At 36.5% G+C, this 25858-nt stretch overlaps 1 protein-coding gene and 1 long non-coding RNA gene across 2 annotated transcripts in view; both read left to right on the plus strand.

Moving 5' to 3' along the window:
* Positions 1–24773, plus strand: part of RXFP1 (relaxin family peptide receptor 1) — a gene marked incomplete at its 5' end in the record, with an annotated part of 75897 nt that extends 51124 nt beyond the window's left edge. Inside the window, 9 exons of the mRNA XM_082391587.1 lie at positions 3393–3464; positions 5360–5431; positions 9273–9344; positions 12377–12448; positions 13449–13520; positions 15346–15575; positions 17675–18085; positions 18783–19001; positions 24275–24773. Coding sequence (XP_082247713.1) covers positions 3393–3464; positions 5360–5431; positions 9273–9344; positions 12377–12448; positions 13449–13520; positions 15346–15575; positions 17675–18085; positions 18783–19001; positions 24275–24576 — 1522 coding nt within the window. The 3' untranslated portion in view covers positions 24577–24773. The remainder of the gene's footprint in view (positions 1–3392; positions 3465–5359; positions 5432–9272; positions 9345–12376; positions 12449–13448; positions 13521–15345; positions 15576–17674; positions 18086–18782; positions 19002–24274) is intronic.
* The window catches only part of LOC309628373, a 351833-nt gene that overhangs the window by 233230 nt on the left and 92745 nt on the right, over positions 1–25858 (plus strand). The window lies entirely within an intron of this gene.

The following is a 25858-nucleotide window of genomic DNA, read 5'->3' on the forward strand; positions in this document are numbered from 1 at the left end:
ATTTTTAAATAGCAGACTAAGGTAAGATACATTAGTCAGATCGATAAACATAAGTGGGCTAAAATTACCTACTAAAAAGAAAAACAGATTTTCAAGTTGGCTCACAGAGCAAAACCTAACTCAGTACTATGTACAAAAAAGTGCAGCTGTAACTAAGTGATTAAGAAAGATTAAAAGTAAAAGACTGCTCAAAAATATGCCATGTAAATGCAAACCAAAGAAAGCAGGCATCATTTTTTATCTAAGTAGGTAGAAGTTTGGCCAATTTGCATTAAGCAGTACAAAGAAGGACATTTAAATGCTGCAGTGTGCAATTTCCAATACAAGATATTATATTAGGAGTATATATATGCACCAAATAGATTCATATAACAACCAAAACAAAAGAAAAATAGACATACATAAGCGGTAAGAAATAATAATCCACCTCTTTCAGTCCATGAAAGATCAAGGAAAACCAAAAAAAGGATATGGAGAACTAAATAACACAGTTAACGAATTAACTCTAACTGGTACATATCAAAGTGCAAAGTCCCTTCTCGATAACAGAACAGATTTATCTGGGGCAGCAAAGTGCCCAGCTAAAATACTACATTCCCAGACTTCCCCATGTCTAGACAGAGCCGCGTGGCCGAGCCCTAACTAATGAGGAGGAAGATGTAGAGTGTGGAACTTCTGGGCAACCTCCTTAAAGAGAAACAGGCAGACCCTCCCTTTCTTTCCTTATCCAGAAAAGACGGATATGATGGCTCAAGCTTCAGCAACATCTTGGAACACAAAGACAAGGACCTGTGGACAGTGAATATGAAAGACCTTAGGTTTCTAACAACTTGGTAAAATTACCAGACTAGCCTTGGGCTACCTAACCCTAGATTTTTTTTTTTTTTTTAAATCCTTGTGTAGTTACGCTGTTACAGTTGGGTCTGTTCTATGTACCTGTGCTTAATCCTAATAGATATAAACTGAAAGTGAAGAACGCCCAAAAAACATTCACCAGAATTGACCATGTATTTTAGGACATACACGTTCACAAACAAAACTCAGGATACGCGGGATTAGCCTAAAGCAGAAGGAGGGTCATCGCATCCTGGGTGTAGGAGACCAGGTGCACTTACAGGTAAATCACGGATGTCGGGCAGAAAGGCGAAGGCTTTCCCCTCCTTCATCACCTCAATTTTCTCTGAGATAGGAGCCAGAAATGTACGGGAGGAAGTAGAGGGAGAGGAGATTTGCGTGTTTACAAAGCCCCTAGGGGATGAGAGAGAGAATTGAGAGGGCAAGATTCTTGGTGTTTTTATTTTGTTATTGTTGTTCTTCAGATCCAAGAACCAAATTTTCATTTTTCAGCCAGTTCTGCCATGTATAGAGGGAAACATAAAGTGGTTAGGTTCAGAGGATTATTAAGTTGGAAAAGTGATCCAGGCATTAAGTAAGCAAAACACCCCCTCAGGTCCATTAGAAATTGGAGCACTGGCACAAGGAACAGATTTGTATGCCAGACCCCTGCATATCAAGAACTAAAACCTCTAATTTTAGGAAGAAAGCCAAAGCAAATTCACAAATAAAGATTAAAATAAACTCAACATTGAATTTAACAATTTAATCAAAAGTCCCTAGTTTATGCCTCTTACTGACTTTTACAAATAGTAAATTAATATTAACAAATGTTTTTGCTACCTTAATAGAAAAAAAAAAAGTTACAGGTGTAACTAACAAGAAACTAACATCAAGAAATTTTGTGAGGCTTAGGAGAACGTCACCCCCTGGTGGTAGATTCATGGTAACAACAACAAAATAGGAAAAGGAAATGAACAGTCTGTGTCAATGACAACCTTTGTTACGGAAGGCCAAAAAGCCTTGGCCAAGCCTAATGATCAAAAGAAGATAGTACTACAAGTGTTTCATTTCCAGTTTAATAGAATAATGGAAGTTTTTCTTTAGAAGGGTGATCTAGAATCAAGATTTAAGATTTTAACACAACATTCCACATGTACAGAAATCCCGTCTACAAAAACCTTGTTATAGTATATGCCCTACTTAGATCACTATAGTAACAAGAAGCTTATTCTCTGGACACCATGGATTGTGAGCTTAAATTTGAAGTGTTTTGTGTCCATCAACGAGTAAATCTGATTTTGCAGTCTGATGCAACAGAGAAAAGCCCTATGCCTGACTTCAAATATATCTCTCTTCTTTGCTCTTCTCTGTGATAAATACACCCTTTTAGTCCATTGACTTGATTTCTAGAACCCTTACATGCTGGCCTTCCAGATCTTCCAGATAGACTTTGACTTGTCAGCATCCATTTTTACTGCAGTGCCAAAATAAAACTGAGTGTCCCAGATATAGCCTCTCCAGCAGAAAAAAATAGGCGTGTCCATTAATGCTACTCATGTTTCCTGCATAGATTTTAGTAGCTGTGTCAGACTTCAGCTCATATATTTTAGTGGCAATTGTTCCCGAATGGCTTTATGTGGCATGGTGACTGGTAAGCTAGTGCTGGGGTAAAACGAGTAGATTTAAGAGCCAGCATCTGCTTCTGAAAGTGTATCCTTGAGCTCGGCTAACTCTGTTCTATGAACTTCCACCATAAATAAACCCTACGACAAGATAAAAGACAGGCAATAGAAGAACGCCTTCATGAAAACCATGAAGCAGAGACAATAAAACATCAACTTTTTGACAAGTTTGCTGCTCAGACCAGACTCCCGTTGGTGACGTAGCATCACACAGCACGGGAGCTCAAGTGAGGTCTGCAAGCAGCGCCCTGAGTCGGGAGTGGAGAGCCAAGGGCAGCTGTGGGTCTCCCTCTGCACTGGCCTGTGTGGCCATACAATAAAGCAAGAAAGCATGTTCTCAGTGGTAAAAGGCTATGGAGAATTTTTTCTGGGAGTGTCTAGGCAAGGGAGGTAGAGGTTAAACATTGTTTTGCGGTAGCAGCTTCTGCAGCAATAGTAGATTCTTCCACAGGCTGTAGCAGATAGAGTCACGCCACTCAGAGAAATGCCATTGGTATCTCTGGACAGGTGTTTAATGCGGATCACTACGTGCTTTCTGTTTATATAGCTGGTAGTTACCACAACAAAAGCTTTCCATGTGCTTTTTTCATTCTCTTCACATTCCTTAGGATTGCATATGTACCCATATGAACACCTCATACAGACGCAACTCAAAACATTTTTACTATTAACACAGAAAAAAAGAAACATTATATATAAATATATCATTTCGGCTATTATGTAAGTGGCTACACTTACATTATGTGAGAATCCCTATGAAATAAGCAGTATGTGGGAAAAAGATATTTTACTAGAAAACAAATCATTCTTAACCGACTGACTTTTGTCTGTGATTAAAATTTAGCTTTATCACTTTTTATTTTTATATTTCAGGGACTTTGAAGGCAACCATATCCATAATTTAAGGAATTTGACTTTTATTTCCTGCAGTAATTTAACTGTTTTGTAAGTAATGTTTTGTCCTTTTGAAGTACCGTTTTATCTCTTTACAAGTAAAATGAATCATTTATGCGAACAGAATCTAGCATAAACATGCATAGTAATTACAGCAAATGTTCCCTCTCAACTTGAAGTTTTTTGAAAAGGAAGCACATTGGCAAAATGACTGAAGTTCAAACCAGGTATAACCACAGATTCACAACATACATGGGTCATGACAATGGTACTATCTTACGTGAGACCTGCTTTTCTCAACCTTACAAGTAAGACCCAATTTAATGGAAAAAAAATTTCTCATAAACCACCTAGAATCTGTCCTTGGATCTCAGTTTGAGAAACACCAAATTAAAGTCCTAATCTATAAAAATTATTACTGCAAAGATCATGGGGGGAAATTAATTACAACTTTTAGAAACTGTAGAATGTTCACATCCCTGAGGATGTAACTGCGGACACCAGGATAAACCTTAGAATGTTATCGAGTGTAATTTCTCCTTATACTCCTCTCTGGCTTATTTTAAATTCAGGGTGCCTCTTCCATAAAAGTGAGGGATACTGGGGCTTCCTTCAGTATAAAAATATAACTGCCTCATTTACAGTTTATTCTTCCAGGAGAGTATTTTTCAAATTGTGGGTTGAAACTCACAAGCAGGTGATGAAAGCAATGTAGTATGTCCCGAGCCGCGTCTTGTAAATGAAATAGAATGGGATTGAATTGAATAAAAACATCAGAGTGCAATTCAGATGATTAAATGTATTGTTCCATGAATCTTGGGTTGTGTGGGTGTATATTATGTCCCAATGCAAAATGCATTTTTCTACTGTCGGTTACCATGTGAAAAGTTTGAAAATCATCATACTCGAATATACAGGACCCCTGTGTACAGGCAATGCAATAGCTACCACTGACACAACAAAAATTTTTACCCAGTTATGCCCTCTGCCCCATTCCAGTGGGCTCAAAGCCACTGAAATGTGTGAACTTTTCTGCAGTGAGTTTAGCAGTCTTCAGATGCAGGATTCTATCAGTCATGCAAAACAGTTCATGGTAATTGCCCAAAGGAAACCAAATTGCACTTAAAGGACACAGGCCAAATAAATATCCAAAAAATGTAGCCCTTCTTTTCTATTCTACTTGTATTTGTGTTTAGAGAACCCTCTGTATGAAGAAATCATTCGTGAGTTTCCTCTTGGCAGATGCTTGTGCTTTTCTGGTCCAAGGATGCTGGGAGAAAGTGGTAACGGTTTGGAGTGCTGAGAGGAAATAAATACTTAAGGATGGGACGAGGCCAGCTTCCAGGCATGTCCCACAATGCCTCAAGAACTGGAAATCCTTTAAAGGTTTCCTGTGAGTTAGTCCTTTATGCGATCTCATAACACGACATCAGGGCAGAGATGAACTGTCAAGACTTACAGTCTCATTCAGCATCCCAAACTAGAGATCTTCTGAGTTGGTCCAGCTTAAAGTAGACCTCCTGCAGCATCTCCACCCTAAATCACATCAACTGCCCAATGTGCACCAGTGCTATTGTGTGGGAGGTATTTTGTTCAACAGACACACCACGAAGCCTACAGAGGCGACCCTAGGACAGCTCCCCGTGCAGATGCTCAGTCTGTATTCTCAGGAGTCGGGGTTTTCACTCTTCCCCTGTGGAGCTCTTCCCTAAATCACTTAGAAATTTGAACACTGTTTTACTTTTATCATCATTGAAAGATCTGGGAAATTTAAGATTAAAGTTATTACAGACTGGGTAATTTATCACGCTACTTCAACCTCTCTTGATGTGAAAAGTGCACTCCACGTAATTATCTTTGTTTTTGCAGGTTGTTAATCTCCTCTCCAATAACTCACCTATCAGTTACCTCTGGAAGCTACAACATCCTTTTCTTTTTACTTTCAGGGTAATGAGGAAAAACAAAATTAATCACCTCGGTGAAAATACGTTTGCACCGCTCCAGAAACTAGATGAATTGTAAGCTCAATTACACATATATTGATAAGAATTTTCTTTCTACTGTTCCAGTTCATAGTTGTCACACATATACATTTTTATACATTTAAGAAAGATTTATTTTTCTCTTTTCCTAGTACTATTTCTGCATACTTTGAGCCACAAAGGAATTCTGATAGTTTAAAAAATATGTGTAAAGGAAAACTATAAAATAAATATTTGAGGAAAGTGACGTAAGGGAAACATAGCTGTGGAGAAAGAATAAAGTCTGGGGAGATCAATAAATAAAATACATCTTGCACCACTCTAACCCACTGCTGGAGAGGGATAGCAAATTTATCTTTAAGTTTCCTAGAGAGTTAGGATTTAAAAACCAGGAGATAAAAAGACACCACTCTGCTGATTCTGAAACCAAAGGATAATCTTGGATCCATGAGGAAATTAGACACTACCATGGGTAACATCCCAGACTGTAATAATGGAAAAGATAGCTATTTATAATGTCCCTTTTTTAAGATCAATGACAGTTCCAAAGGACATTAAGACAACTCTCTGATAAATCAAAGCCTTGTGGTCCAAGCACATAGGAGCTGATTGTCCAAATAAAATATACACAGGACAATAAATGAAGTACATGTCCTTCAGACAACTGTTTATTTTTTACCATTAATTTCTTCAATTGGGTTTTTTGCTAAAGCTTAGGCTAGCCACCAGTTTGATTTTGTGAGCTCTAGAAAGAATCTGGAGTATGGACAGAAGGTACATGTTTGACAGTTAACTGGGCAGAACTTTGATTCATTAAAACTTGTCCATAAAAATTAAAGAATGTAACTAAACTGTTTCTCGGGACACCTTACCTGCAAACTAAGACAGGTGGAGGGAATACATATGCCACAGACAGAAACGTTCCTCGGGAACCAATGTAGCATTCTGCTCCAGAACATCAATAAACAAGCCACTGAAACCCCGGCGTTTTTCCATGACCATTAGCTTGAAACATTTTTCAGTAGACAGTACCAATCATTCACAAAACGCACAAGAAAATCTCAGTAGATATCAGAACCAAGCACCTGCTGTAACAGCTCCCAGTGTCTGGCAAGTGAACCATACCATCAACACATAGGAAATTATTTTATTCTCAGTAGTAGGGAGAGGTGCATGTAGGTGACTCGAAAGGTAGTATCTAGCCATGAAAATACAAGCTAGTCGAGGGGTCCATACTTTTCCTTGTTTTATCCTACTTGCCACCGCGATCTGAACACCAGAAGGCAATTTCTGCCAATCCTGACTTGCATGGTGGCGCTGAGGTGGAGGTTCTAAGTATCAGTAACCAGGAGTGAGCATGGAACACAACAGCTTAGTCCGTAACCAGTGCTAATGCAGGTTCAGAGGTAAAGGAAAGAGCAACAAAGGGGCAGGGAGGGTCACCAAGGCCAAGAATTAGTCCTGCCTAAACCCTGCCGAATTCCATACCCAATGCTGGCTTGAAAAATCGGATTTACAGGGATGAAAATGGCATGTTTTCTAAGAGATGATGGCTTTAAATGGGTGGGTCTAGACCTCAAATGAGTGACTCTCCCTTTGAGAGAGGGTTTGGACTACACTCTGTGCCCCTCCTGGCTTGATCCCACTGACAGAGTTAAGGAGGGCAAATAAATTGGCAACAATCAGGATTCACTTCTCACAGTAGACTTTAAATAGTTCTGATGGCAGAAACTCTTTGCAACTTGATTTACTTTGTGCTTTTAAAGTCAACTTCTCTAGGTGATAATGTGTTTCCTGAGCCCATTCAGAAATGGACCTCAAGTTCAGTTAAGTTTAGACCAACTTTCCTAAAACGAAACTGAGAAAATGGTCTTTTTACACATCACTTAGGGTCTAGGCCAAATGGTTCCCATTACGTGATTCATGATAAAAGAACTATATGTCAGAATTGGCTCTAATAGCCAAAACAGCACTCCCACCAGAAACAGCTGAACATGATATTTCAAGATTTAATATCCTAGTGGACTCTCCTAAATCTGTTTTTCACATTGCCTCGCTAACATGATCAATCTTTTACTTGGCTTCTCATACAAAGAACTGGAATTGTGCCACCACTTTTACCTAAATGTGAAGCAGGTCCAGTCTGTTAATGGTCTTCTAGGTAGGGATACAAAGAATAGCTAGCCCAAAATTAAGCTAGATGCCGGAGAGCCCAAGATGAATAGGTACAGGGCTTGCACTGAAAGAGCTCACATCCTTCAGAAGAGGAGAACGTATGTACAGAAACAGTTTTAATATGATGTTATAAGTGCTGTATGTGTTATCCATGCTACATACGGGAGAACAGAGGAGAGAACGCCTAACTTCCCTGGTCACAGAGGAGTGACATGTGAGCAGAATCTTTTTTTTTTTTTTTTTAAGTATTGTTGATTTACAATATTGTGTTAGTTTCAGGTGTACGGCAAAGTGATTCAGTTCTGCATACCCATTCTTTTTTCAGATTCTTTTCCATTACAGGGTATTACAAGATATTGAATATAGTTCCCTGTGCTGTACAGTAAATCCTTGTTGTTTATCTGAGCAGAATCTTGAAGGATGAATAGGGAGTTCACCAGAAGGACAAGAACGAAAGCTTATTCCAGGCAGAAGGAAGCGCCCGTGCAAAAACCCGGAGGTTGGAATACTGAGGTGCCTTCAGGCCCTGGTGAAAGTCATTTTGACTGAGTAGAAAGTGGTAGGAAACTGAGCTGGAAAGCTAGACAGTGGCAAGATATTTAAAGGCTTTTTTATATCACGCTAAGACGTTTTGATTTTATCTTCTATGCAACAATGAACTATTGAAGGATTTTAAGAAAGGGATGAAATTTTAGAAACATTCCTTTGGTTGTCAAATCAGACCATCTATCTTCACAGACAATTCACCCATGAAAACATAAATAACAAAAACAGCCTCAAGGTTCAGTTTACAGTATAAAAATAAAACATTTACAGCGAAGACATTTATAGTATTGATTACATTAGCTACTTTTTAGTTTTAAAAACTCAGTCTAAATCTATCTTGCCCTTCCGAGTTGAATAACCTAACTTTTGATTTATAAGCACTGCAATAACGAATAGATCTATTCCCAGGCTTCTCCCTGTAGCAACTAGTAGGATTTGGAGATGCACAGGGAAAGCGGTTAGGCTTTCTCTTAGTATCTCTTGATGACATTGAAGAACTCAAGCCTGTTGAAAGATTGTCTTGTGTAGAAGAATCTGAGGCCTTTCTCATGAGAGTTGCCGCCGTCAAAGCTACCGTAAGAGCTGCTACTGTCCGAAATCTTCTCACAACTAAGCTACAAGTTCATACCACTTTAGGCAGCCCAACCTCTATACGTACATGAAGTAACATACGAAATATCCCGCCCCAGGTGTGTATGAGATCCGGTGTATATCAGCTGTGGAAGAAACTGGAAACTGAAATAATCCACTTCCAGCTGAAAATTATAATACACCCAAGCAAAGGAAAAGATTAAGGTCCCAAAGCATATTTCTACTTTAGCAAAGGAAGGAAGGGAGGGAGGGAGGGAGGGAGGGAGGAAGGGGAGGAAGAAGAGAAAGGAAGAAGGGCACAACACATATATTAATTGAATTAGAAAATTGTATCTATTAGAACTAGATCAAATACCACCAAGTACTGTCTCTGAGTGAGCAATAAAATGGGATAAAATATTTTTATCTTTTACCATCTCACTCCCTTTTTAAAGTTTTGACTTCTATTAATTAATATAACTCACTAATGGCATTGTTTGAAAGTTGTCTAATGTTTTTTAATAAATTACAGAACTATGAGTAAAGTCTTAAGGAAATAATATGACATTTGCAATTGTTTCCCTAGGGATTTAGGAAGTAATAAGATTGAAAATCTTTCACCACTTGTCTTTAAGGATCTGAAGGAGCTCTCACAGTTGTAAGACTGATATGAATTTTGTATCTTTATTTTTTATTTTACTTTAAAAAATTGTGATTAAAATATACATAAGTATGTATATTTACCATTTTAACCATTTGTAAGTGTACAACTGTGGCATTAACTTCATTCACATTGTTGTGCAACCATCACCACCATCCATCTCTAGAACTTTTCCATCTTTCCAAACTGAAACTCCATACATATTAAACACTAACTCCCCATCAACCCCTGCCCCTCCAGCATCCATCACTCTGTTCTGGTTCTATGAATTTGGCATCTCTAAGTAACCCACAAATCAGTGGAATCATACAAATTTGTCCTTTTATGACTGACTTATTCCACTTAGCATAATGACCTCAAGGTTCATCCACAGGTTGTAGCATGTGTCAGAAGTTCTGAATATTATCATTCTGAATAATAATCCGCTGTATGTAAGTACCACATGGCATTTATCCATTCATCCATTGGTGGACACTTGGGTGGCTTCCACCTTTTAGCTGCTATAAGTAGTGCTGCTATGAAGGTGGTTGTACAAATATCTGTTCAAGAGCCTTGTTTTCAATTCTTTGGCTATATAACCCTAGAAGCAGAATTACTGGATCATATGGTAACTCTATTTTTAATTTTTAAAGGAAACACCATACTCTTTTGCATAGTGGCTACACTATTTTATATTCCCACTATCAGTGCACAAGGATTCTAATTTCTCCACCTCTTTAACAACACTTGTTATTTTATATTTTTTGATAATCGCCAATCTAATGGATGTGAAATGGTGTTTCATTGTGGATTTGATTTGCATTTCTCTAATGATTAATGATGTTGAGCATCTTTTCATGTGCTTATTGGCCATTCGTGTAACTTCTTTAGAGAATACCTATTCAAGTCTTTTGCCCGCTTTTAAACTGGGTTGTTTGGGTTTTTGTTGTTAAGTTGTAGGAGTGTATATATTTTAGATATTAAATCATTTTCAGATATATGATTTACAAATGTATGCTCCCATTCTGTAGGTTGCCTTTTCACTCTGTTGACAGTGTTTTCTGATGCACAAAAGTTTTTGATTTAGATGTAGTCCAATTCTTGTTTTTTTTTTTTTTCTTTTGTTACCTGTGTTTTTGGTATCATATACAAGAAGTCATTGCATAATCCAAAATCATGAAGCTTTTCTCTTATGACTTCTTCTGAGAGTTTTAAAGTTTTATCTTTTCTATTTAGTCCTTTGACCCATTTTGAGTTAATTCTGTACACGGTGGAAGCTAAGGGTCTAAGCTCTTTTTTTTTCTTTTTCATGTGGATATTTATCTGGTTTTCACAGCACTATTTGTTGAAAAGATTGTCCTTTCCCCATTGAACAATCTTGGCACATTTTAAAAATTATTTGACTATATATACAAAGGCTTATTCCTGGGCTCTCCATTCTATTCCATTGTTCTATACAACTATCTTTTAGCCAGCACCACACTGTTTTGACTACTATAGCTTTGTAGTAAGTTTTGAATCAGGAAGTGAGACTTCCAACTTTGTTCTTCTTTTTCAAGGTTGTTTTAGATATTCAGGTTCCCTTGAGATTCCATACGAATTTTAGGATGGATTTTTCCATTTATGCAAAAAAAAAAAAAACATTGGGATTTTGACAGAAATTACACTGAATCTGTAGATTGCTTTGGGTAGTATTAACATCTTAACAATATTAAGTCTTCCAGTCCCAAAACACAGAATGTCTTCTTTAACTGATGTCTTCTTTAATTTCTTTCAGCAACATTTTGTTTTCAAAGTGCAAGTCTTTCACCTTTATTCAGTTTATTCCTAAGTACTTTGTTCTTTTGATGCTATTGTAAATGGAATCATTTTCTTAATTTTCTTTATGGATTGCTCATGGTTAGTGTATAGAAATGCATTTGATTATTGATTATTGTTTGATTATTATGTGTTGGTTTCACATATGGCAATTTTGTTGAATTTGTTTATTATAATAGTTCTGACAGTTTTTGTGTGTATGCATGTGTGAAATCATTAGGGTTTTATGCACATAAAATCATGTCATCTGTGAACAGAGATAATTTTACTTCTCCCTTCGCAATTTGGATACCTTTTATTTCTTGCCTAATTGCTCTGGCTAGGACTTCCAGTAGTATGCTGAATAGAAATGGCAAAAGTGGGCATCCTTGTCTTCTTACTGATTTTAGAGGAAAAGCTTTCAGCCTTTCACCATTGGCTATGACGCTCACTGTGGCTTTCCTATATGGCTTTTATTATGCTAAGGTCATTTCCTTCTGTTCATAGATTGTTGAGTCCCCTTCCCTTCTTTCATACAACACATTTCTTCTTATTGCCATCCTTCCTCTCTTCCCTTTTTTCTGTAGTCACCACCCCTCCCCCACCCAACTAATGGTCTAATCTGCAATAAATTTCTTAAAAAGTGAACCTGCCCTGAGAAGTTCCCTTTAATCAACAATTCTTGTTTCAAGGTGTTGTTTCGCAAAGATTCTGAAATTTTCTCCATTTACACTCAGCTACACTGTCACTCTGACCTCTGTTTCTTTGTTTCTAACTATAGAGCCTTTTACTTTTCATATCATGCCTCACAAATTGCTAACACAGTATGCCACTCTTTGACATGATTTATTGTAAAAAGCATTCAATGTGATTTCACTAATTCAAGTTTTGACTAAATGAGATTCTTCTTTCTTTCATTTAAACCACACCTGATAATAGGCAAAACCTGACGTGGTGTGGCTTCCCTTTGGGTACCCTGCTGCTCCTCTGGTGGGACCGTCTCTGGACCTCCCCACCTTCGTGCTTACGTTCTCTCAGCTCTGTCACTAACGCACTTACTGACAGCCGTGCACTGGCCTAAGAGTTCTGTTTCCATTAATCCATTTGAATGTCCAGTGAGCCCTAGGGGTCAAGTGACATTGCTGTACTTTTTTTGTTACTGTTTAAAAGTAACCCTAAGTCAAGAGACACACTTTCTCTTTACTCAAATACTTTTTAAGTATTGACCTATTGCTGCTCTTTTTTTAAAACAGGAATCTTTCCTATAACCCAATCCAGAAAATTCAAGCAAACCAATTTGATTACCTTGTCAAACTCAAGTCTCTGTAAGTATACACCTATGGGGATAGTTTTATTATGTAATTTTTATTTACATACTAATAGCTAATAAATTCTATAAAATAAGATTGATAGGATCTCAAATCAGAAGCTTTAGTCCCAGGATATTGGTTAAACTCCAGAAAAACATATAAGATGAGTGCTTGCTGGGTTACAAACAGATAGCTATTAGTTTAATCTTTCATATTTATAAGCTACAAATTAGATAATGATTAATCATTTCGTATATTTCTGTAATCACCAGAAGTTTATATTGGATTGTTTGCTTGCTCCTCTGAAAGCATCTATGCATATTTATTCCTTCATTAGCACTGGGTATCTAAGAATTTATTATAGCCATCGTTATCCCAAGATGGAATGTTCTAGATGATATAAGTCATTACTTGCAACACACACACACAAATTATGTTAGGGTCTAAGAATTGCCTTAAGAAGGTAAGCTTCAGTTCTTTTAAGTGTTCCCTCAGTAAAATGGCGTTTTAGTAGAAAAACATTTATAATTTAAAATTATTAGAAAAACTTCAAGAATGTAAAATGCCTCTGCTATTGCAATATTGTCTAAAAGATAATGCTTGTTCATTTATTTCAAAAATATATATTGAGTAGTTACTATGCAAAAAACATTGTTCCACTCACTATTAGAAGACAAAAAATTCAAATAAGCAGGATATATACATATAAATAGCAGAATCAAAAAGGCATTGGAGAGAAAAAAATGGGTTATTATGGGATCATATGAAATCATGTGTGTGAAACTTTTGAAAATTGTAAAGCATTGTAGAATTTAAAGAATATTTCATTCAATAAAAAAAATTTTTTAATAAAAAAATTTTTAAAGGAGTTGGGGAAGTGCCTAGGGAAGGTTAAGTATGAATGTTTGGTTCCGAATAAGTGTTAACAGCATTTTATTAAACTGTCCGTCACAAAAACTCATTTTATTATACCCTGCATAACATATTTGTTTGATAATTAATTTGATATTTTTAGCAGCCTAGAAGGAATTGAAATTTCAAATATCCAACAAAGGATGTTTAGACCTCTCACGAATCTCTCTCACATGTAAGCAGATGTTTTTTCTTGTTCTTCACCTTGATTTTAGTCTTTCACGTTTCCACATGTATTGTGCTAATACCTCCATACCCAATGCATCCAATCTATTAACATTTTCTACTGATTAATTTGCCTAAACAATAATTAACTCTTAAAGCGTTGGTATTGGGTGGGGTGATTTTTAGTTTTCCATGGTCTGGCAGAAAGAAAGGAGTTTTGTCTGAATGTCAGACAGCAGTAGTGTGGAGGGAACCCACTCAGGCTTGTAAACTCTCCCGAGCCCTGATGCCACTCACTGATAGTCATGTTTGTCCACTCAGCTAGTAATTTGTGCACATGGCACAAATGCGACCACATGAAGAAGTTACATAAACAACATAAAATAATTACAAATAATTCATGTAAATGGAGGAAGGGAAGAGAGAAATCCTCCTCAGTGAAAATTGCCCACAATGTCAGGGCATGATGTGCAAGGGTGTACAGATAAAATGGTAAACCATGAAAAATCTTTTATTCAAACAGTGTGTCTCCTCATGCCATCAATTACATGCTTCAGAAACATTTTCTTTAATTGAATGTAATATATAGCAGTATATATATGAAATATATTAGAATGGTCTCCATGTCAAGGTAATTAATTCCCAATAATTTAGAAAGTGTCATGGCAGTCACCACCACTCTATAATCTTGCTTGTATTTTAAATCTAACAGAGGATACTGGGGTTTTTTTTCCCATAGTTCCTCAGAGAGCACGCTTATAAAAGTTTCCTTGGTTGCACACAACATAAAACACTCTGACTAAATTAAACAAAGCAGAGTTTATTGGCAGAAGATGGTGTAGGTCACAAAACCCAAGAAACAACTCAAGGAGCAGAACTGAATTGGGCAGAAACCATGGCAGATCCTGGGATCCAGGCAGCAAGAGTTAAACAACAGGACAATATACTGTAATTGTCAAGTTTTTATCTTGTATTACTACAACTCCTTATACTATAAAGATCACTTATATTTTTTGCCAGAGTACGTCGCTTTAGGGGCAAAGAGATCTAATTTAAATCCTAATTTCTGCATTTACTAGAAAATTTCCTAGCAGATAATTTGCCTCCATTGAAGAGTCACCTTCTTCTATGGTGATACTGACATCAACCTCATGGAGCTGATTTGAGAAGTTATTCTTGATACTTGGAAGACGCTCAGTAAACGGTGCTGGTGTTGGTGGTAGCACAGTAGTAATTACTGATTATCCCGGTGGTGTTTTATTAACAAGGGAGGTCTCTCTACTGATGAAAGAATTCACTCAACACATATTTATCGAACACCTTATTATGTACCAAACTCTAGTGTGAGGATAAGCATGTTAGCAAGTAGCTACAGATCACACAAATTCTATACTAGAAAAGCCATAGAAGCACAGAGGACAAATTCTCTTCCCCTGGGTTTGAAAAAGGAAAATCAGTTGCAGCAACCATGGGAGTTATGTAACGGTGGATTTATTAACACGTGCACTAAACACTGAAAACCCAGTAACAAGTTTCCTTGGGTGGATTGTCCTGAGCACATGCTAACATTTGATTTATATTCTAAGACATGTCTAACACTTGTATGTTTATTACGCCTTTTTGCGGCTCTCACCCACACATTCTTTTAAAAACCAAGTTAATGAGAATTAAACTTAAGGTTAAATTTTCAGTATCCCTAACGTTTTACATCCATTCCTCTGAGTCTCATATTAAGATGTTTTCTTTCTACTGAGAGAATGTAGAAAATAGATATTAATGTAGAGTGACACTGACTTCAGTTTAAAATCTTCTTTTCCCTTCTCTTTGCACATCAGCTATTTTAAGAAGTTCCAGTACTGTGGTTATGCACCGCATGTTCGCAGCTGTAAACCAAACACTGATGGAATCTCATCTTTAGAGGATCTCTTGGCGAGCATTATTCAGAGAGTATTTGTCTGGGTTGTGTCTGCAGTTACGTGCTTTGGAAACATCTTTGTCATCTGTATGCGACCTTATATCAGATCTGAGAACAAGCTGCATGCCATGTCAATCATTTCCCTCTGCTGTGAGTATTTCCTGGCTGAAGAGGAATTACAGTTTCAAAATATATGAAAGCGTTGCTATTAGACAATAAGTAACGAGAGCGGTAGAATTATGATATTTTTAAAATTTCTCCCCTTCGCTTATATGTTGTTTTCACGTTCGCTACAATGAAAATAAAATTACTTTAGCGATAAGAAAGAAAATAAGATTTTAAAATAAGAAAACTCAGTCACCTTACACAGATTAATGAAGGGCTCATTCATTAATTTTTTTCTCATAAAGAAGCTTTTGTTCATTTGCTTTCTTCTCTGAAGGAAAAAGAAAGCGAATTTAATATTATTAAATAATTTATTTAAAATTATATTATAAATAATATCTTTATTATTTAATAAAATAGTAATATTTTATCAAAGCATGTAAAATCTTTTACTATAATCAAATTGGACCCTTTCATGGTTCCAGAGCTGTGTTTATTCCTTGTTTGAATGCCAGTTCATGGATGCTGACTTCAAACGTTGTTTTTCCGGTCTCTGAGCTTCTACAGTCTTTTCCGTTCATAATTTGAAATATTTAAATAAGAAAGTGTTTTAGGTAGTATTAAATTTTTAAGTTTTTGAAACGTGATTGCAAGGTATTATGTTAAATGAGGAATACAAAAATAAATTAATTAATTAAATAAAAGCAAGAAACCAGCCCTCAAGGTGTTTATAATCTTGGTCAAGTGGCCTATAATTTACCCATACTCCCTCAAGCAAGCATCAATCTATATGATGTTCTACTTCTTTACAAGTGCTGTGCCATATCTTACCCTCGCCCTCACTCAAAGTATAATGTCGAACTGTCTTTTCATTGCAAGCTACCCAAGAAACAGAACTCAGAAATGGTTTACTACTTTGTATTGTTAGCTACACAATTTTGAGTTTGCTCGGTTTCCCTGATAAAGGCTAGAATATAACCTCGGTGTTTAAAGATTAGGGCCAGCCTTACGATGTATACCGTGATGTGACTTTAGGATCGTTGTATAGAATGCTTGCGCGGTCAAAAAAAGAATCTCACCTACTCTCTGATATGTAATATTTGCTAAAAAAGCAAATACACCAAGAAGTGTATCACATTAACAGCTGATGTGGGGGATGGAGGAGTCTGAAAAGAGACAGAGAAAGATGTTCAGATGGGAAGAAAGAATCAGAGAGAACAGTTTCTCTTCGACCACCCCTGGGTGAGTCATTTAAGCCCCTCAGAATTATACTGACTACAATAATCATAATTATTCACATCTTCAAAATGACAGACCTCAAAATTCACAGTCATTACTCTGTCATAGCAACTTCTGGATTACTTTCTCTGGGATTTTGAATGACTTAAGTTTCTTAAGCTGGGAGAATTTCCATGGAAGAGATGAACCAAATTATAACATCTCGATCTTGTCCCTAATTGAATGCTCATGCATTTTACTCATTTACTCAGCACTGCTAGGTGATGGGACTAGAACAGAAAACAAAACAGACAAGATCCCTGCTCTTACAGACTGTGTGTTAGACGAAAACAGAGGAATGATTACGTAATTGGCTGCAGAGGATGCTGTAAGAGTGCTTAGCAGGGAGAGTTGATGAAGTGGTCCTTAACCATAAATGAACTCTTAGAATAAAACTTCCCTCCCCCGCCCCCAAGATAGAAGGAACTTGGCTATTTGGGGCTAATATTAAAAATATTTCTGGGGCTTCCCTGGTGGCGCAGTGGTTAAGAAGCCGCCTGCCAATGCAGGGGACGTGGGTTGGACCCCTGGCCCAGAAAGATTCCACATGCTGCAGAGCAACCAGGCCTGTGCACCACAACTGCTGAGCCTGTGCTCGACAGTCCGCGAGCCACAACTACTGAAGCCCACCCGCCTAGAGCCCGTGCTCCGCAACAAGATAAGCCACCGCGATGAGAAGCCCGCGCACCGCGACGAAGAGTGGCCCCCACTCGCCGCAACTAGAGAAAGCCCGCGCGCAGCAGCGAAAACCCAATGCAGCCAAAAATAAATAGATAAATAAATTTTTTTAAAAAATTTCTGCTTAATGATAACTCCATCTTACCTATTTATTTCTCTAAATTTGTGAAATTCACTGATCCCTGTAGGTGCCGACTGCCTGATGGGAATCTATTTGTTTCTGATCGGAGCCTTTGACCTGAAGTTTCGAGGAGAATACAACAAGCACGCACAGCTGTGGATGGAGAGTATTCATTGCCAGCTTCTGGGGTCCCTGGCCATTCTGTCCACAGAAGTATCAGTGTTACTTTTAACATTTCTGACAGTGGAAAAATATATCTGTATTGTATATCCTTTCAGATGTTTAAGACCTGGAAAATGCAGAACCATTACAGTTTTGATTCTCATTTGGATTATCGGTTTTATCGTGGCTTTCATTCCACTGAGCAATAAGGAATTTTTCAAAAACTACTACGGCACCAATGGGGTATGCTTCCCTCTTCATTCAGAAGATACAGAAAGTATTGGAGCCCAGATTTATTCAGTGGCAATTTTTCTCGGTAAGAAACTCTGTATTAGAAGCCCTTTCATTCAAATGCTAGAATAAATCACAATCTGAATCTCATTATGCCTTTTAATATTTACAACTTTCTATTTCAGATCTTCTAACCAGAATGGACACTGAGGGTGGATTGTATCAGAATCCCCTAAAGGGATTATTTTTTCTAAATTACCACTTCATCATATTAATTCTTATATGATACACTTTAATAAAAGACAAGATGCTAAACACTTGCATTTCATGCAATCACCCTAATAATACTAAGCAAAACATATTTTAACTCTTTGCCTTTATAATATGAACAAATTCAAAGTAGCCACACAAGTCTTTGGCTTGGGAGCAGACAACCAAGTATGCCCTCTTGTGAAAAATATCCTCAAAATATAACAAAGTAATTGAATTACCAAAAAAATTAACACAAGACAGATTAATGTAATAAGCCCAAGATAGTCATTGAATCACTATAATCTAATTTTAATATGCCATTTTAAAATTAAACATTTCATCATTCTTATAGCTTCAACAATATTTAAATTTTTTAATTAATGATTTTTGTGCCTTAGTAATTCTTACAAAGAACAAAAAACACATTGTGGTCTTTGTATCTTCTCCTTTACAATAACAGCTAAGGGTATGTTTGCTTGTTCTGAAAGAATGTTCTTATTCATTAATCATCATCTTTGTGTTCTTCATAGGTATTAACTTAGCAGCATTTATCATCATAGTTTTTTCATATGGAAGCATGTTTTACAGCATCCATCAAAGTGCCATAACAGCAACCAAAGTACGGAATCAAGTTAGGAAAGAGATGATCCTTGCCAAACGTTTTTTCTTTATTGTATTTACTGATGCATTGTGCTGGATACCCATCTTTATACTGAAATTTCTCTCATTGCTTCAGGTAGAAATACCAGGTATGAATTTTTTCTTCCTGTAAAGAAATAAAAAATCTGTCCATTAATATTTGCCTTATATATTTAGGTGATTCTATGTTGGATGCATATACATTTATAATTGTTATATCCTTTCCTTGCATTGATCCCTTGATCATTATGTAGTGTCAGTCTTTGTCTCTTGTAACAGTCTTCCATTTAAAGTCTATTTTGTCTGATATGAGTATTGCTACTCTGGCTTTCTTTTGATTTCCATTTGCGTGGAATACCTTTTTCCATATTTCTTCCTGATACACTCTTATAAGTTTTTATGTTTCTAGGAATTTATCCATTTCTTGTAAGTTGTCCAATTTGTTGACATATAACTGTTAGTAGTATTCTCTGATGATTGTTTGTACTTCTGTGATATCAGTTGTAACTTCTACTTTTTCATTTCTAATTTTATTTATTTTGATCCCTTCTCTTTTTTTTCTTGATGAGTCTGGCTAAAGATTTAGCAATATTTTATCTTTTCAAAAAACGAACTCTTAGTTTCACTGATCTTTTTGACTACTTTTTAGTCTCTATCTCATTTCTTTCTGCTCTGATCTTTATTACTTCCTTCCTTCTACTAACTTTGGGCCTTGTTTGTTCTTTTTCTAGTTCCTTTCATTAGAAAGTTAGGTTGTCCATTTGAGATTTTTTTATTTCTTGGGGTGTCCCTGAATCACTGTAAACTTCCCTCTTAGAACTGCTTTTGCTGTGTCTCATAGATTCTGGAGGGTTGTGTTTCTATTTTCATTCATCTTAAGGTAATTTTTTGTTTCCTCTTTGATTTCTTTGTTGACCCATTGGTTTTTTAGTAGCATGTTGTTTAGTCTACACATTTGTGTTTTTCCACTTTTCTTCCTGTAATTGGCTCCTAGTTTCATACTATTGTGGTTGGAAAAGATGCTTGATATGATTTTAGCCTTCTTAAATTTACTAAGACTTGTTGTGTGGCCTAGCATGTGATTTATCCTGGAAAATGTTGTATGCACATTTGAAAAGGATGTGTAATTTCCTGTTTTTAATGGAATGTTCTGTAGATATTTATTAAGTTCAACTGGTATAATGTGTCTCTTAAAGCCACTGTTTCCTTATTGATTTCTGTCTGGATGATCTAGCCCTTGATGTGTGTGGGGTATTAAAGTCTCCTACCATCTTCTAATACTGTCAATTTCTCCCTTTATGTCTGATAATATTTGCTTTACATATTTAGGTGCTTCTATGTTAGGTGCACATATGTTTACAAATGTTATATCCTCTTCTTGGGTTTACCCCTTTATCATTTTATAAGTGCCCGTCTATGTCTTTTGTTACAGACTTCTCTTTAAAGTCTATTTTGTCTGATATGTGTATTGCTAACCCAGCTTTCTTTTCATTTTCATTTGCATGGAATATCTTTTTCCGTCTCTTCACTTTCAGTATGTATCTTTGCTCTGAAGTGACTCTCTTGTAGCTAGCATATAGATGGGGCTTGTTTTTTAATCCATTCAGCCACCCTATGTCTTTTTATTGGAGCATTTAGTCCATTTACATTTAAAGTGGTTATTGGTAGGTATGTACTTATTGTCATTTTGTTACTTGTTTTCTGGTTGTTTTTGTAGTTCTTCTCTGTTCTTGTCTTCTTTTAGCATCTTCCCTTGATTTTCCTTAGTGTTATGTGTGGGTTCCTTTCCCTTTTGTGTGTGTGTATCTATTGTTGTTTTAAGGTTTGTAGTTACCATGCCATATATATATATACATATATATATATGTATATATATATATATATGTATACACACACACACATGTAAACTGATAGTTAAGTTCAAATGCATTCTAAAAGCTCTACATTGTTATTCCCCCCTGAAGTTTTGTTTTGGTGTCATATTTTACATCTTTATATGTATCCCTTAACTGTTTATTGTAACTATAGTTGATTTTGATTTTACAAAGTTTTGGTTTTAATCTTAGTACTAGCTCTTTTAAGTACTTGATCCACTGCCTTTACTCTATATTTGCCTTTATCAGTAAGATTTTTTTCCTTCATATATTTTACTTTTCATTATGGCTTTTTTTTTTCACTTGAAAAAGTCCCCTTAATGGTTCTTGTAAGGCTGGTTTAGTGGTGATGAATTTTTTTAGTTTTTACCTGTTGGGAAACTCTTTTTTTTAAAATACATCTTTATTGGAGTACAATTGCTTCCCAATGCTGTGCAAGTCTCTGTTGTACAACAAAGTGAATCAGCCATATGCATACATATATCCCCACATCCCCCCCCATCTTGAGCCTCGCTCCCGCCCTCCCTATCCCACCCCTGTAAGTCACCACAAAGCACCGAGGTGATCTCACTGGGCTATGCTGCTGCTGCTCTTTCAATTCTGAATGATAGCATTGCCAGGTACAGTATCCTTGGCTATAGGTTTTTTCCTTTCTTTCAACACTTTAAATGTATCATGCCACTCCCTTCTGGCCTGCAAATTTCTGCTGAAAAGTCAGCTGGTAGCCTTATGTGGTTTTCCTTGTATGTGACTCTTTGCCTTTCTCTTGCTGCCTTTAAAATTCTTGCTTTAACTCTTGCCATTTTAATTATTATATGTCTTAGTGTGGATCTCTTTTGAGTTCATTTTGTTTGGGACTTTATGTGCTTCCTGGATCAGGTGCTTCCTTCTTCAGGTTAAATTAAATAATTTTCAGCCATTATTTAATCAAATACATTTTTTGCCCCCTTCCTTTCTCTTTTCTCCTTCTGGGAACCCTATAATGCAAATGTTAGTACACCTGATGCTGTCTCTGAGGTCCTTTAAACTATCCTCATTTTTTTTTTAATTATTTTTTTCTTTTTGCTATTCTGATTGAGTGATTTACACTATTCTGTCTTCCAGGTTGCTAAGGATTCTTCTGTTTCATTCTTCTGTATCACTTTACTGTTGATACCCTCTAGTGTATTTTTCATTTCAGTTATTGTATTCTTCGGCTCTGATTGGTTCTCTTTTACATTTTCTGTTTCTTTGTTACAGTTGTGGGCTCCTCTTGTCCTTTCCCAAGGCGGGTGAACATTTTTATGACCATTGCTTTAAATTCTTTGTTAGGTAAATTACTTATCTCCACTTCTTTTGGTTTTTCTCCTGGGGTTTTATCTTGCTCTTTAATTTGGAAAATATTCCCTGTCCTCTCATTTTGTTTGGCTTTCTCTGTTTGCCTCTGTGAAATTAGGCAAAACAGTTGCCTATCCTGAGCTTGATTTGTGTCCTTATGTGGGAGCACCCCTATGCGGTCTGCACATGCCCAGTGGCTTTGGTGGGAGAGCTGAATCTGAAACAAACAGGGGCAAGGGTTTTCCTGCGGCATGTCAGGCCCATCGCCTTGGTTGGGGTTTGGGGGCTGGAGACGAAGGGGCTAGAGTCAGAGCCCCATGTGAGCCAGGGCTTCTCCTGGGTCACTGGCAGCTGCTGCCTTGAGGGGTGGGGGGCTGGAGCCAGAGCATGGCGGGGGCTACAGCTTCTCCTGGCGCAAGCTGGAGCCTGCCATGTGTTCAATTTTTTCCACAAATGCCAAAAAACATAGTGACTATGGGAACAAAGGAACAATGATTCCAATAAATTATACTTACTGCATTGAAATTCTGATAATCCCATGCTTAAGATGACCAGAAAGGAACACAGGTCAAAATGATTATCAAATAATTACCTCATTTTTTTTTTTAGAACATAAGAAATTTTTCTTCCTGAAATACATAGCAATTTAGGGAACATTACCCCAGAGTGTGAGAGACGACAGAAGAAGGCACTCTTGATCTTTAAAAATAAGGCACATCACATTCATTAGGATGGCTGTTCTCAAAAACAGAAAATAACAAGTACTAGCAAGGATGTGGAGAAATTGGAACTCTTGTGCTGGTAGGAATGTAAAATGGCACAGCTGCTGTAGAAAACAGTATGGTGGTTCCTCAAAAACTTAAACATAGGATTACCATGTGACCCAGCAATTCTACTCCTGAGTATATACCCAAAAGAATTGAAAGCAGGGAATCAAACAGACATTCATACACCCATGTTCATGACAGCATTATTCACAGTAGCCAAAATGTGGGAGTGAAACAACCCAAGGGTCCATCAACGGACGAATGCTTAAAGCAAATGAGTTATATACACACAATGGATTATTATTCAGCCTTTAAAGGGAGGAAATTCTGATACATGCTACAACATGGATAGATTTTGAAAACATTACGCTACTGAAATAAGCCAGTCACAAAAGGACAGATTCTGTATGATTCCACTTATATGAGGTAATTAGTGTAGTCAGAGTCACAGAGACAAAAAGTTTGTGAATGGCGATGTCAGGGATTAGGGGGAGGAGGGTTGGGGGTGGGTAGTGTTTAAAGGTACGGAGTTTTAGTGTGGGAAGATGAAAAAGTTTTGGAAATGGATGGTGGTGATGGTTGCACAACAATGTGAATGTAGTTAATGCCACTGAACTGTACACTTAAAAATGGTTAAAATGGAAAAGTTTATGTTATGTATATTTTACCACAATAAAAAAATGTATAAAATCCTGTTAACTGTATGTATACTGCAATATATATTCACACTTTAAAAATTTATAAACATACAACTTTAATTTTGCTTTATCCCATGATTGGTCGTGATAGTGCCTTACATTTTATAAGTAAAAGAGGGAAGAGAGCATAAATTAAATTATAATAAAAATCTGAGTATTAGGTAGTTGCATACATACTGCAGTAATTTTAAGATAAGGTTAGGCAAAGATGTTTTTACCGAAATAAATAGTCAAAAGCCTAAAAATGCATACCTGTTTTTCAAACCAAATAAATAGCAGAAAAGAAATCTATTAAAGCTAAGTCTATATATTCTGAGAAATATTACATGTACTATCTAATAATTAAAACACTTGAAAAGGTATGATTTAAATACTAAACAATATTGTTTTTCCTAAGATGGAATCATATCCGAGTAATATATAATCACTTGGTAGAACACATTTCTACCCAATAGAATACTTTTGTTGATGTATTCGAGAAAAGCTACTTAGCAAAACACCTGGTTTTTGATAGTGTTAGCTCCTCCCTCAAACACTGGCACCCTGGAAAAACATCTGGAAACACATATAGACTTGGTATTTAATTATGTGACATCAAGGGGAAAAAAATTAAGACTCAGAAGTCAGTGTGGGGGGCTGGGGGGGGGGGCGGGGAAACCAGGACAAGGTATGTCCATACCTTGTAAAGATCCATAAACACTCAAGGAATTTCATTTTTCTCTTCCAGGTACCATAACGTCTTGGGTAGTGATTTTTATTCTGCCTATCAACAGTGCTTTGAACCCAATTCTCTATACTCTGACCACAAGACCATTCAAAGAAATGATCCATCAGTTTTGGTATAACTACAGACAGAGAAGATCTATTGACAGCAAAGGAAGTCAGAAGACATATGCTCCATCGTTCATCTGGGTAGAAATGTGGCCCCTGCAGGAGATGCCTTCTGAGCTAATGAAGCCAGCTCTTTTCACAGACCCCTGTGAATTATCACTCATTTCTCAATCAACTAGACTCAATTCCTATTCATAACCGACTGAAACCTATTTCTACACAGAGAATACTGTGGGATGCTTCATGATGGATTTATTAGTACAAAATAAATGCCACAAAATAATTTATAATAACGGCTAAAATAAATTAGCTTACATGGACATGAGGTTATTTGGGAAAAAATCAAAATGACTGATGCCCATGTAAAGGGAAATAAATTATATTGATAATGTGTATATACTGGTACATATTTTGGATAGGAAACTAAGAGAAATCTACTTCAAGGTTCATTCATTCTTTTACCATGCATTTATTGAGTACCCATTGTGTGCATAGCACTGCAGTAAATTCCTGGGAGTAGACAGTATAGAATCTTTTCAATTTGCAATGTTAAATTGTATTTAACTACAAGAATATAAAAAGTCCATCTGCAGCTCCTAGTTTAAGGTAGAGCTTTGTCTGTCTTGCTTACCAGCAAAAGTAAGAATCACAGACACTCTTAAATAAAGGTTTACGGTTTTGGAATAATCAGTATACTAGCATCAGAGAACATGTCTGATTATTAGCAAAGTACAGACATTTTGTTTTAAGAACTCATCTTACCTCTCTTCAAGCCTCTCTTGAGAGCCAATAAACATATTTATTACTATGAAAAAAGAGCTCTGATATTAACTCAAAACAGCACCTCTCTGTCACTTCCTTCCCAGTTGTCTTTTTGCTTTAAATGAGCACCATTATATGAGATCATAAAAAGAGAATAAAAGTATGGCAAAGGAATGAATCAGAAAAGCTAGAACAAGGATAGACATTCAGATCAGTGGAACAGAAGTGAGAGTCCAGAAATAAAACCCTCATATTTAACAGTCAGTTGATGTTCAACAAAGATGACAAGACAATCAAATGGGGAAAGAACAGTTTTTTCAACAAATAGTGCTGGGACAACTGGATATCCACATGCAAAATAATGAATTTGGACCCCTACCTTACACCATATACAAAAATTTACTCAAAACAAATCAACGACATAAATATGACATGAATCACTTAGAAGAAAATATATGGGAAATCTTCCAAACCCTGGATTTGGCAATGGAGTCTTAGATATAACAACAAAAGCATGAGCAACAAAAGGAAAAAAATGGATAAACTGGACTTCATCTAAATTAAAACCTTTTGTGCATCAACAAACATTATTAAAAGAAGTGAAAAGACAACCTTCAGAATGAAAGAAGTTTCATTCATATATCTGAGAAGGGTTTAATGTCCAGAATATATAAAGAACTCTTATAACTCAACAAAAAAGATAAGCAACCCAATTTAT

This window comes from Balaenoptera borealis (assembly GCF_965194805.1).
Source record: "Balaenoptera borealis genome assembly, chromosome: 4".
NCBI lineage: Eukaryota > Metazoa > Chordata > Mammalia > Artiodactyla > Balaenopteridae > Balaenoptera > Balaenoptera borealis.